At 38.6% G+C, this 13,869-nt stretch overlaps 1 protein-coding gene and 1 non-coding gene across 2 annotated transcripts in view; one reads left to right on the top strand and one right to left on the bottom strand.

Annotated features, from left to right (window-relative positions):
• The window catches only part of LOC147334779 (F-box/WD repeat-containing protein 7-like), a 46,664-nt gene extending 38,807 nt beyond the window's left edge, over positions 1–7,857 (bottom strand). The window contains exons 1-2 of the mRNA XM_086275037.1: positions 7,627–7,857; positions 2,059–2,646 (exon numbers count right to left, since the gene is read on the bottom strand). Of these exons, the coding sequence (XP_086131163.1) occupies positions 2,059–2,598 (540 nt within the window). The 5' untranslated portion in view covers positions 2,599–2,646; positions 7,627–7,857. The remainder of the gene's footprint in view (positions 1–2,058; positions 2,647–7,626) is intronic.
• Positions 7,858–9,113: 1,256 nt separating this feature from the next.
• On the top strand, positions 9,114–9,185 carry trnap-ugg (transfer RNA proline (anticodon UGG)). Its single transcript has one exon. It is a non-coding gene; the product is annotated as a tRNA-Pro (tRNA).
• Positions 9,186–13,869: the final 4,684 nt, after the last annotated feature.

Genomic DNA, 13,869 nt, shown 5'->3' with positions numbered 1-13,869 from the left:
AGTTCATCTGCTCTCTCTGACTCCACAAAGACACAGAAACTCCTTCTGACATTCTCATATATCAGCATGATGCCATAATGCTGCTCACAGATCATTATGGCATCATGCTGAGATTTGATTTAGTATGTGCAAACAATCCCCGTAAGTCGAAAGCTCCACCTTCACACCGCTCTGAAAAGTTTCAGAAACTGTTTTTCTACTTCTCATTTACATAGTGTAAATAAAATGTGTATATGTGTAAACTTACACACACAAAGGGCATTTCAAACCCTTTGTGTATACACACACACACACACACACACACACACACACACACACACACACACACACACACACACACACACACACACACACACACCCCCCTCTGCATCGGTGTTTCACTCACTACACATCTCTATCAGGTGTATTTCATTCACACTGAGATAAAGTGTGCACTGGCGCCACCTGCTGGATAATTGCAGAAGAAGCAGGAACTCATAAGTATAAAAATATATTGGCAGCAGTAGAAGAAACACTTTTATAGTTTAAAAGTATAAATATACCAATCAGTAAATGGACTTCAAGAGAAAATAAAGATCCTACTGATTTATTCTGTTTGAATGAGACCATCCTCCACTGCTGTGGACCTACTGTGAACACAGTGTAATTACACATGATGTAACAGAACAGACAGAGCTCATTAAAGCACCTCTCACATTTTAGGATATTTCACCATATTGGATTATACAAAAGCTGCAAGGTACAAATCGTAAGCAAATTGGGATATTTATCCATATATGCAAACTGTATGAACACTGACCTTTAGCCAATTACAGCAGCAGAATATGATGGGGCATCAAGGCATCTTCAAAAACACTTTAAATATCTGAATGAGGTTTTATACTGGACGACTGTTAAAATAGTTGAAATTTTTAAAATGTCGTTCTTTATCCCAACGTGTTCATGAATAATCCTTAAAGTGTTGTCTCTTTTTACAAATGTGTCAGGCTTTTCAATCATTTGTCAGAGTTTCTAAATTCTCCAGCTCTTTGTTTCCCCGAAGATCTAAAACTGAGGTGGTGAGTATTAGACTGACCCACAGAGGAGCCACTTTATGGGCAAACCTCCAGTCTCAAATAATGAGAATGATCCTTTAATCCAAATACTGAAAATATACATGATTAAGTTCTTCTTTGTATTCCCTTACCCCTGACTCCTAACCATTCACTGCCTCTCCCTGATCCTGGTTCTGTTGGAGGTTTCTTCCTGTTAAAAGGCAGTTCTTCCTTCCCACTCTCACCACGTGCTTCTCATTGGGCAGGGGTGACCAAACATTATACTAAGAGCACCACTGGAAAATCACTCAGGGGTCCTTTTTTAAGCATAAGAATTATACTACTATGCTGCCACCATGAGATAAAAACAGAAATTACACACAATAGGGTGAATTACACTTTATTAAGCACGGTGGCACAGTGGTTAGCACTGTTGCCGCACAGCAAGAAGGTCCTGAGTTCAATTCCACCATCAGCCCCTTTTCTGTGTGGAGTTGGTGTGGGTTCTCCCTGGATTCGCCGGCTTCCTCCCACAGTCCAAACACATGCAGTTAGTGGGGATAGTTAATTGATTAATCTAAATTGCCCATAGGTGTGAATGTAAGTGCGAATGGTTGCCCTGCGACCGACTTGCAGCCTGTCCAGGGTGTACCTCGCCGCTCGCCCTATGACAGCTGGGATTGGCTCCAGCGTCCCCCGCGAAGGAGAAGCAGAAGCTGATCGATGGATGGATGGCTAATTATATTTATGGTGGCGAGCAATACACAATATATTTTGAATTAGGAACGACAGGTCATATAAAATCTGACCTAGAGTGATGATTGGCCACCCAGCTGGACTTTGGACAAGCCTGTCAAAGAGGGAATCTGAGTGTTTGGGTCCTCTTGCTAACAGTAGGGCAGGTGTGTCAAAATAAATCCTGCACATCACCTTTCTAGCGCGCATGACACACAAGTGCTTAATCAAACAGAAGCCTGAAAATGATCAAGTTTACTAAGATAAAAAAAAATACTGTGGGTCCTACCTTAAGTTGCAGATGAGCCTCAGGTGACGCCAGCTCCCCTTCCTCCTCTCTCTCCTCAGCATTTGCCGCCTCCTCCTCCTCATTTTCTTCTTCTGCCGCCTCCTCCTCTCCTTCCATCTCTCCATCCTCCTTCCCCTCCCCTCCACTCTCTGCCTGTCCATTATCCTCATTGGTTGGTTCAAACTGGGTGGTGCCAAAGGGCTCTGAAGGACAGGACTCATCCTCAACAGTTAGGATGGCGACTCTGACCTCCTCTTCATCCTCGCCCCCCCTTCCTTGATGAGGGGAGGAGATGAAGGGAAAAGAGGTGAAAGAGGAAGAGGCAGAGATTGGGGTGTGTCCATTAATCAGCTGACTTTGAGCTTCATCTCTGGGAGAAGCCTTCATCAATTCTGTTTCCTTTCCCTCATCTTCCTCCTCCATCTTTATCCCCGATTTAGGTTTAAGAGAACCATCCCTCTGTTCCCCTCTTTCTCTCGCCTGCTCATGTATCGTCTCCTCCTCTCCCTCCTCTCTCCTTTCTCGATGTCGTCCCTCCATCGATCGTCTACTCTTTCTTCTTAACCAGCACAGGAATGTAGAAGCATCCTGAAAAGATAACAGGGATCAAAACATCAACATCATCATCAACAAAAACCGCAGCACAAACCTCCACTGAGGCAGCTCATTGTCTGGGCAGGATTTACTTTGAAGGGAATATTGTCATTATCTATTTATTCATTTAAGTTTTTTTCCTTTTTAAACTATAAGAAGTTTGCACTTGTTCTTACTGCCCCACAAAGTGCAGGCTTTTAAAATCTAGCCTGTTTAAACCCATTTTAATGCACTTTTAGCTGTTTATGGCATTCTTATCGCATTGACTTTCAATCTATTGACCTTAAAGGAAAGATCAGAGGTCAAATGTAACAATACTTTATGTCTTTATATCGCACTTGCTATACATTGACCATACATACCAGACTACATAAGAATATTAGTTTTTAAGTTGTAAGCTTATTCTGTCCATTTTTCCATGAATAAAACATTAATGTAAGGTCACACAGACAGAGTGGGAACGTATTTGGTTCTTTTAAATATCTTCTTAGAACATAAAAAACTGGAATGTGTGTAAAAATTGGATTATAGTTCTGCTTTTGCAGTATTTTTATGCTGCCAAAGTATAAATATCTGAGAACAAATGGGATTCAGTGTGTGCCCAATGGGAAAAAATAAAGCAGGAGGTTTTTATTTCATCAACCTATGCCAATTATTGTGTCTCATAAGCTAAAGACAGAAAGCATTTTAATGAATGACAAACAGCAGGTTTATTTATCTTCAAAACACAAAAGCATAGAAAAAACAATTTTTTTTTCCAGTGGTTTCATATTGAAATTAGCTCATGGTCACATGTTTAAACAACACTTCAGTTTTGGTTTCCTTTCCTTCAGAATTCAGAACATTTGTCCATGCCTTATGTATTGATCACTTTAATAATAGTAATATCACTTTGTAACTTAGTTATATGAGTGCAGAATAGCATCACAAATTATGCTCTATCACACATACACTTTCCCAAAGGGACCATTGTATGGAGGTCAGAGACATCCAAGCGCTGCATGTCAGGAATTATTATTATTTTCACCATCATCACCATCATCACCATCATCACCATCATCTCGGAAAGAAGGGAGGCAACGGCTAAGTGAAAAACATAGTTGTAATTCTCTCGGAAGGGAAGGTTTTAAGGATGAGCTGAACTGAAGGTTCAGGCTCACATGATGTGTTGTGTTTTTGTCTGTGTATGTGGATAAAAGAGGTCAGAGCGGCGGCCCATCTTTAGAGACCACTTTGGCGTTTGACTAGAGATTTCACCATATTGCAATATGTAATTGAACCCACGTCAAAAAGCTGCTAAGCAGGTGTTTGCAGTTTATTTTAAAACTCTCATGACAGATGTTTTTGTGATTGAGCCCCAGTGACCCAATCCTCTTACGTACATCCATGGCCAAAAACACAAATGAAAATAAAACACACGAGTAATCAATCATTAAAAACGTATGAACATCCATTCCTAAATACAGAAAAGTCCATGGAAGCACCAAAGTTCATCTCCTCTCTTTAGATCCTCAAAGAAAGAGAAATTCCTCCAGACCTTCTCTTTGCTTCATGAACACTCGAAGCAAACACTCATTTAATTTTTCCACCAAACAAACTTAAATCATGCCCCTTATATAACATTTGGTTTTAAAATATTTTTTTTCTTCAAACGGAACAAAAAAAACCCAAACAAACACTTTTTTGACAAATTAAAAGCTCACTATAAGAATCTTTCTATTAAACAGTGAAAGAGTTTTCCTCTGCCATCCTCACCTCGAAATGTTATAAACCCTTCTTTGTTGAAAGCCCGCCACTAACATGAGATCTTGTTTTTCTCTAATCAGTGCCTCTAAAGTATGACGGGTGATCTATGCAGAGAGGAAACACCACAAAAGTGAGCTCTCAGCAGGAATAGAGACCAAAGAAACTAAAAACTAAAATGAACACTTTAACCTGTCCCCAACTTGATGACTTCTTTTTATTTCAATTTGACAAACTCTGCAGTGGCTCCGACACAAAGTCCAGCATGGAGCGGCTGAGTGAATGTGGTCTGGACTCTGGAGGAGAGTCACTAAAGCTGCTAACATGGTGTTTTTCTCCAGGACAGGCCTCGGTGTGAAAGTCTTCCTGCACTGAGGGCAGCTGTGGATTCCCTTCCTGTCCTCTTCATCAAAGTGGGCTTTAATACAGTTCCTGCAGTAGCTGTGTCCACAGGGAATAGTCACCGGATCCTTCAGTAGATCCAAACAGATGGAACAGTTTAATTCTTTTCTATACAATCAGAGCAGATTTATAAATGTTGAATTCAGTTTTTGTGTGATAAATTTTCAGTTACCAGTGTTTCGCTTTAGTAAAATTACCATGAGATCGCTTTCTACTTGTTAGAGATGCTGTTTTCTGCACTTTTTCCCTTTTAAGGCATAAACATTTTATCCCTTGTGGCCCATTTGGGTAGTGCTTTACTACATGTGAACGCTCTTAAGGAGTGGTATTAGATTGATGCACCTCCTTAGCAGATTTGTTTTAGAGGAATTTGCAGCCAGCTATTTTACCCTTTAATCTTTATTTATCTTCTAATATATCTCCTGTTCTTGATTGCATAGCCCACACCAAATCACCGTACCACATTCTCCTACACTATGCCATAACTCTATGTACCATCCATCTAAATGTAAATAAACTCCAGTCTTACAATTTACTCCTGGATTTCAGCCTCTCCTTCTGACTGAGGATAACTATTGTAGCAAAATCCAGCACTGAACTGAATAACAGCATTCTGTACAAGAAGAGTTGTGTAAGAGCCAATTAGCACATGTGCAGAGCTACAGAAATCACCTGAAAACCTATGGAGAGAACTAAAGGTCAGAGTTCACAGAAGGGGCCCACAGAACCTTTGAAGTCTGTGTGGAAGGGCCAAAATCACACCAGCTGTATATAGTAACTATTTTTAGAAAATATGCGGACAGAGTGGAACTACAGAGTTTCAGGTAAAAGAGGGAGGAGTTATCAGGGTTTCAATTTTGAGCCATCTTTTAATATAGAAGAGTGCATTTAAAACACTAGTGAACACAATTCTTAGGCTGTAAATGTTAATTTCAAAGTAATGAACAAAATAGAAGTTAAATCACTATACTTACAATATTAAAAGGTCATTATGCAAAAGACAGGTTAAATAAATCAACACAGTAAATAAAGATTCAGTTAAACTCTATTTATAGTGTAGTATGGTGTAATATGGTGTAAGGTAAAGATCGTACAATAATACAGAGAAAATAGAAATCCTCAACAATTAGATGACCTCCTATGAGCAAGCACTTTGACAGCAGTGGGATGGAAAAAAATCCCTTTTACCAGGAAGAAACCTCCAGCAGCAGCAGGCTCAGGGAGGGGCGGACATCTGTAGCAACTGGTTGGGGTGAGGGGAGGAAGACAGGGCAAAGACACGCAGTGGAAGAGAGCCAGAGATTAATAACTAATGATTAAATGCAGAGAGGTGTAAAAGACGTGTTAAAACAGGTGATTGAAAAAGAAACAGTGCATCATAGAAGCCCCAGCTTCAGGCCTTCACAACTAAGGGAGGATTCAGGGTTACACAATCCAGCCCTAGCTGTATGCTATGCCATATCTTCCTGCACTGAGGGCAGCTGTGGATTCCCTTCCTGTCCTCTTCATCCCAGAAACTTTTAATACAGTTCCTGCAGTAGCTGTGTCCACAGGCTGTAGTCACCGGATCCTTCAGTAGATCCAAACAGATGGAACAAGAGAAGGTTTCTCGGTCGAGCTGAACTTTCTGTGCCATTTCTCCTCTCAGTGTCAGTGACTGTGTGAGTTTCTCTGGGATCCAATGGAAAATATTTGTAATAGTTGTACAGACTGGAGCTGCTATGTTTCAAGTAAAAGTGGGAGTTTTGTTAAAGGAGTGGTTTGAAGCATACACTGCATATTTAACCCTTGTTAAACAAGAGAGCACCTTTAAAATGCTGGTCAGCACATTATGTACAGTATGAAAATTCTAATGAAATATGAGTGAAATCAGTCACATGTGCTTGTAACAACTGACATTTAATGGCACCAATCACAACAATCGCCCCCACAACAACACCCAAAGCCAAAATACACTGATTACTGTAGCTAAAGAAGATATTTAAAACTTTTAAACAACTTCTGCAACGAATCCAAACACTAAAACTACACCAACACTTGTGACAAAAGAATGTCTTACATGAAGCACCTCCTACAAACAACAGCAGCTCCAGCGATCAGACAAACCAACATCAAGCATCAAGTCAATCTGGCTTCTGCAACTAAAATGACCACTACAACTTACAACAGCATCCAAAACATGGCAACCATCTGCAACTAAGAAGAACAAAAAAACAATTAAGCAAAGCAAATCTTTAACCTCACAACTTCTGAGCCAATTAGTGAACCTACAGCACCAATTACAAAGCACATGGCACTCTGCAATCTATTTGTGTAATTTCACCAACACCAGCAATCAAATTCAGATCCTACAACAAAATCCCAGAATTATTCAAGACCTTTTCTGCTAAACACCAGAAACAAATTTCTTTCCATGTTGCACAAACACTTATTCGAACATCTATAAGTAAATATAATTTAAGATTTAAAGCATTTAATCCCAAATAAAGTCAAAGATAGAGTGTTGTGATGCACGCTCAATCGTCCAGCTGTCCATCTGGACGTAGCATTTCATCACTCATCCAAGTGACTTCTTCAGTCTCTGCTGACTCCAGGTTTCCGAACATTACCGTTCATACTTGTATAATGAGACTCAAATCCTGCCTGCAACAAGTGTGTGTTTTGATAACTACCCATATGATGTCGTACTTCAAACTGCCCGCAGCTAAAAAATATCGGGTATCTCTATAGTTAACATCGATATCTCCGTCACTTTTACAACCACCCTGTTTAGCCACTAAAAAAAATCAATACGACTATGTTAAAAGCTTTAAACCGAGACGGACTTACGTTTTGAGCTTTCCTCTCGCTCTTCGGACTTTAAAATTTAAAAACCGGCATTTTCTTCTTTGTTTATTCTTCACAGCAGCTTCAGCGTTTCCGCTCCAAACAAACACCTCGGCTCTGAAGATGTCTCCAGAGCGTTGAAATTACACACTTTCCGCTTCTACAAAACCTCAAACCTCAGAAAAACTAAACTTTATCCCGTTCTCCTGTCTCCCTTTTACGCATGAAGCTTTGTTTGGCGCGGTTTGATGACGTCATGGCGCCTGAATTACATAACGCTCCGCCATTGTCCAATCAAACGCCTCACAGCTTCCTCTGTGTGCTGACGTCTCGTTGTGAAAATCTGTTGTTTAGTTTACTGTGGAAAAACAAAATATCCGCAAACCTGCAGCTCTCAACCATTATAATAATGGTGGCATAACTTTTTAAAAATTACATTTAGTTATCTAATAATACACTAATACTAAATACTCTTATACCAAAGCCTGTTTATTTCAACCCACAAATGCATTTTCCTCACAGATGTGGCTCCATTTAAGGTTTCACAGAGGTGTACACAATGGTGTGAGGTTCATTGCCAAGAAGCACTGTTACAAAAAATAAATGACCAAACACAAATGTCCTGATTTTATAATATATATGAGACTGATATCAGGACCAGAGCAGATGGACTAGACGCCAAGCAACTTTGATGGGGTGAAATTAGACTGAGCTCACTTTATTTCATTACAAAAAATGAAGAAAAACAGAGAGGAAGATTAATGCTTCCACCTTTACAGCCTGCACAACAAATTCAAGCATAAAGAACCTGTCTGAAACCACAACATGAACCTGTAATAACTGTACATGCAAAGTACACTCACTGCAAATTTGTTTTGCATGTCTCAAGTGAGAATTGGGATAATACATTTTTTTGTTTAGTTTTTTAACATACAGATTTAAATATTTGCTCCACGTCTGACAATGTTCATGTAAAGTTTCCTTCAGATTGGCCCACCATAATTGGTTGATTTGAGATTTACCTATTATATACATATATCCAAAGATGAAGGGTAAGGACCTTGTGTAATACAGCTAGCACCCCCATAGCAAATTGTAACATGTATATGGTAGGAAGCGAGGGCTGGGAGACTCTGTGATACAACTTGTACCACTAATCTTAACCTGATTTACAAAGAGGACCTTTCAAGTTAGCATATTTAAGAATATTCTATATTACAGCCTGCAAATCTAAATCTACACTGATGTTCTTCATTCTTGTATGTGACTGCATCTCCCCTCTCTCTCCACTCCACCTCCCAGTAACAACGTCCAGTCAGAATCTCTCCACACAGAACCTGCCAACATAAAGCAGCGGAGGACGGTGATTTCATTATTACTGTGTATGTGAAAGATTAGCTGCCAAACAGAACAACTTACAACAAATGAAAGCTAGTCAGCATAGTGACAAAATCACCGAACATCTGTGAGCTCTACGGGTGACCACGTGTGGCTCGTTGGTCTAGGGGTATGATTCTCGCTTTGGGTGCGAGAGGTCCCGGGTTCAAATCCCGGACGAGCCCGAATTGCTTTCGGATGCTTTATTTATGTCATAGTTATGGATGAAAATGTCTAATTTCAACTGAGGAATCCTTTAACATTTATATCATATTTAAGTTAAGCTTTTGCAAAGTTAACTTGTATAACTCAAACATTAATTAATTAACATAAATGATGTACTCAAAAAAACTCATTCAGTCATTAATTGACTAATAAGACATTCATTGGTGTGTCAGAAAGAAGATAAAGAGGTCATGATACAAATAAGTGATGCCATTTTAAAACACACTTTAACTATACAACAAAAGTTCAAACTGTTCTGATAATGCGAGGACGTTGCTGTGACTTATACAGTGTCTGCTTATTTTTATCTCTTCTCTAAAAAGCATCAATAATATTAGCTTAAACCCCTTGAAATTATTAGCTAACTTTAACCTTCTGATCCACTAGTCTGCTGGTATATCGCGAGTCGCCAGCTGAGAAGCTGATGAACTTTATTATTTTTATTTTATTTTTTTAACGATTTTTGTTCCTATTCTGATCTAATTGGGCTTCAGTGTTTCGGTACAGCTGCAGATCCAGGTGACAGCAAATCAAAATGATGTCACCTGTGAGTGTCCAGCTATTGTTATACACCGATATGGATCAGTTCATGTTGTTTTTTTCCCCCACTGTAACATTTAACAAGGACTGAGAGAGGAGGACAGAGAGGGAGAGAGCAAAGAGAAACAGGTAAGAGTGGACATGTGGTCAAATTCACCTCAAATGATAAAGCTGTAGATTCTGTTAACCCACATTCAGTGATGATGATTTGACATAACTAAGCCGTGTGTTGTCCTGTTAACAATCACAAATCCCAAACTGCTCTTGTAATAATTATTATGAGATTATATTTTTGTCATTTACCAGCAAATACAATTCTAGTTTAGTGAGGAGGATGAAGAGAGAGAGGTTGTACAAGAACAGGAAGAACGAGGAGAAGATAGTGAAGTTAGCTGGAAAACTACAATTATTATTCACAAAGTAATTTTTCATGTTGGCCTCTTGTACAGGTTGGTGGAGTGGCAGGGTGATGCTACTTTAAGTGTTTGACGATTTGACGGCTATAACGAGACCCAAGGGAAGCGAAACTCAATACATTCACGTAGGACACAGGCCTTCAAAGTAAAACAGGAAATGTAACATAGATGCAGACTTGACAAGGGGAGACAGAGCAACTAAGAAACACAGAACAATAACAAGGAGACACAGAGGGCGGCTACTAAAAAATACTGAAGAGAATACAAGAAAGCCGAACTAAGACACTAGACTACTGGGGCAACAAAGAGAACTAAGATCGTAATACAAAAACTCAGAGACACAAGGAACTCAAAACACTGGGTCACCGACCCAGGACCGTGACACCGCCCGCCTCTGTCATCTTATCCTTTTTGACACAACGTGAGAAGGGTTGACTACATTTGCAAACAGTATTGTAAATAACCCTAAATACTTTTATTTAGTTCCTTGCACTTCATTTTGGCACTTATCGCTGTTTCCTATCACCAGCTTTGTGTTTGAGTTTAGAAGCTTTTATTTTGCAGGGACGATTTCCCGTGAAACACTGTCGGCGTAGTTTTAGCATCAGTCCCTTGGAGATTTCTTTTGTCATTAGCAGCCCCCTTGATAGAGGCACATGGTAGTTTCATGACGTAGATAAGGACATGTTTATATGTTTTGTGTGACAGAGGCTACATTTGTTAAATTTTATGTTGAATCCTATTTTATGATGTAAGGTTTATGATTGTTAAGAGTGTAGATTTTTAACTTACACGCTGTTTCTGTGTATAAATCCCCAGCTCCTATGGTGAGGTTAATGGTTTACTGCCATTAAGTCTTCAAAACCTAATGAGTAAAGTGTCATCCTTCATTCGGTGGTTCGCTACAAGTATATTCCATATTAACTACGCCCCCTGCCCCCCGGAAGCTGATCAGCTTCCGTTAGTTTGCTCCGTTTCGAGTAGTGATGGTAAATTTGATTCTTTTTACTGAATCGGGTTTTAATGAGTCACTCACCAAAGTGAATCGGATATTTTGAGTCATTTGATTCACTGAGTCAGTTGACCAGAGAGTGCAAAAAATTTACATTTTCACTGAAACTTAACTTGTTTCTCTTTTCATGTATATCCTACTGCTAAGATGAATGATAAAAAAAACAACTATTTTATAGAGCAAAAAAGAGCTAAAAAATTTCTAAAATTAAGCAATTTCCTATCAAAACTGCTCAATAAACATTTATTTTGTTTATTTTTATTTTATTAGTATTTTCCTTAAATGTGTTAAATATATATTTTCTCAACTAAATGTCCACTGAGCTGTGAGCCAGGGGGCGGTAATGCGCCTTAACATTGGTTGCCAACCAAGCAGAAGAAGAAGCTGTGAGCCAGGAGGGAGGGGGTGATGAGTGAGTGATTCGTTCACATGATTCAGCACAGGAAGGGAGGGGGTGAGTAGCTTAAATGTGCTGTTAGCATGTTAGCAGAGCGATGCTACTGTGAACCGAGGAGCTATTTTCTTGATGTGAGCTTCTACTCAGGGTTTTTTTCTTCCAGTTCAGAGCAGAAATTTTTTGTTACGATACTGGATGTTGTGTTTTTCTCCACAATTTTAATTATAAGCTAGATACATTGCTGCTAATAGCAACAGGGATGAGTCAGTGAGTCAGTGGGGCTTGTGAATCATGATTCATGAGTCAGTAAAGTGATTCTGGAGTATTGAACGATTCGTTCATGATTCGTGCAGCCTGTTGGTAAGTTGTGGAGGAGAAGTCCTCGCTCTTCTTTTTCTTTTGAACCTATAAAATTATAAAAGCATTTTAAAAAAAATAACTGACCTGTTTGTGATGTGTTCCTTGGCGTGTGCTAAAGAGATTGTTGTGCATGTTCACATTGTTTTTTGTTTGTTTTTTTACTGACGTGCAAGTTTAATCTGTTCAAACAAATCGTTGCGAAAGTAACCAGTGCAGCTCTTCAGAGACTTCAGCACTTCTAGCGTACAGGGGACGACAAGTAAGGACAGACATGGTGACAGTTCATATGTACCTAACATGTATGTAAGGTACATATGAACTGTCACCGTTATTAGGAAATCTCCTTGGGAAATCATAACATTTGATCAGAAATAAATAAAGAAGGAAAAAGGTGTTGGGAATGGTTTTCAGGGTGACGTGCAACCCTGTGCTCTCATGTAGTAGTATTATTTTTAAAAGAATAATTTAATGATTGTTTTGTCAAAGTGGTGAAAAAAGTGAGCAAATCCTTAAAAACTGACATTGTCCAAACATTTTAGGACCAAAGTACTAAAATTGAAAGCACTGAAGAAAAATCATACACAACATAGTACTTGTATATTGAATTTTATATCACCCTGATGCTGCATCAGATTTTATTTCCTTAATGCTGAGTGAATTTATAAGAAACGCTGTGATTTTAAAAGTGTGACCTAGAGCCATCTGGTGGACCTTGAATGTACTGCAGATGGGATCTACAAGAAGTCACAAGATAAATTTAAAAATATATTTTAAGTGTTAGTTTAGTTTAAATTGACATTAAATATTACTCTACTACTACTACAACTAATTATAATAATAATATAAAATTAACTAGAATAAAATAAATAAGTTCCATGTTTCCAACCAATATGATTCTTATCTTGATGCATGCTCAATCCAGGTAAGTAAATCGCAAAAAGTTGATTCTGTTCATCTGGACGTGGCGTTTTCAGAGCTACAAAATTCTTGTTAAACACTTTTTTTTGCATAAACAAACAGGTCTTAGGGTCCAGAAGTTCTAATCATTGTCATTTGCATGTCTAGCTTAGTTTGCAATGTAACGTTGTGGTACCTTGCTCATTCATAATGTTCAATAAAAACTTGATGTTGACCTACTGTTGTTTGTGCTCCCTTGTTTGGATATACAGGTTAAAGATGTGTGAAACCAACATGTGGTCATGTTTCTGAGCTGATGGGCATCATTCACTACAGAAATGCATGTTTAGACCAGAGATCAAACTAGTTTCACCAAAACAAAAGAAACTCACACAGTCACTGACACTGACAGGAAAAATGGCACATAAAACAGTTCAGCTGGACCAAGAAACCTTCTCTTGTTCCATCTGTTTGGATCTACTGAAGGATCCGGTGACTACAGCCTGTGGACACAGCTACTGCAAGAACTCAAGAAATAAAATGTTGCATTTACTCCACCCAGTTATGTCAACCGGTTCCACATAACTGGGTTAGTGAAATATAAAATGTATGATAAAATTTGTTGTTCAAATTAAGTGTAAGTACATCTGTCAAGTTTTGGCTAATTAAATGAAAATCACAAGAATGGTGTTGTATTAACTAAATATCATAATGTTGATCTAACTAACATGTTGACTTAAATTGACAACACTAAATAAAATCTACTCAACCAAAACAAGCCCTACCTACTCTATAAAATAAGATGTTGCATTTACTCCACCCAGTTATGTCAACCGGTTCCACACAACTGGGTTAGTGAAATCTGAAATGTATGACGCATTTAATTTGAACAACAAATTTTAAGTACATCTGATAAATTGACTAACCCTAAACGAGCTCTAATGAAACTATAGGATTAAATTACTTACTCTATTTAAAGTAAATTGAATAAATCAAACACAATTTTATTCAGTTAACCCAAC

Source organism: Aulonocara sp. 'chitande type north' Nkhata Bay, linkage group LG3 (assembly GCF_057382095.1).
Source record: "Aulonocara sp. 'chitande type north' Nkhata Bay isolate Kocher_YH1m ecotype deep benthic linkage group LG3, A_spYH_male_GT1.1, whole genome shotgun sequence".
In the NCBI taxonomy this organism is placed as follows: domain Eukaryota; kingdom Metazoa; phylum Chordata; class Actinopteri; order Cichliformes; family Cichlidae; genus Aulonocara; species Aulonocara sp. 'chitande type north' Nkhata Bay.
Note: the sequence above shows the minus strand (reverse complement) of the source record. Positions and strands in the feature narration are given on the sequence as shown.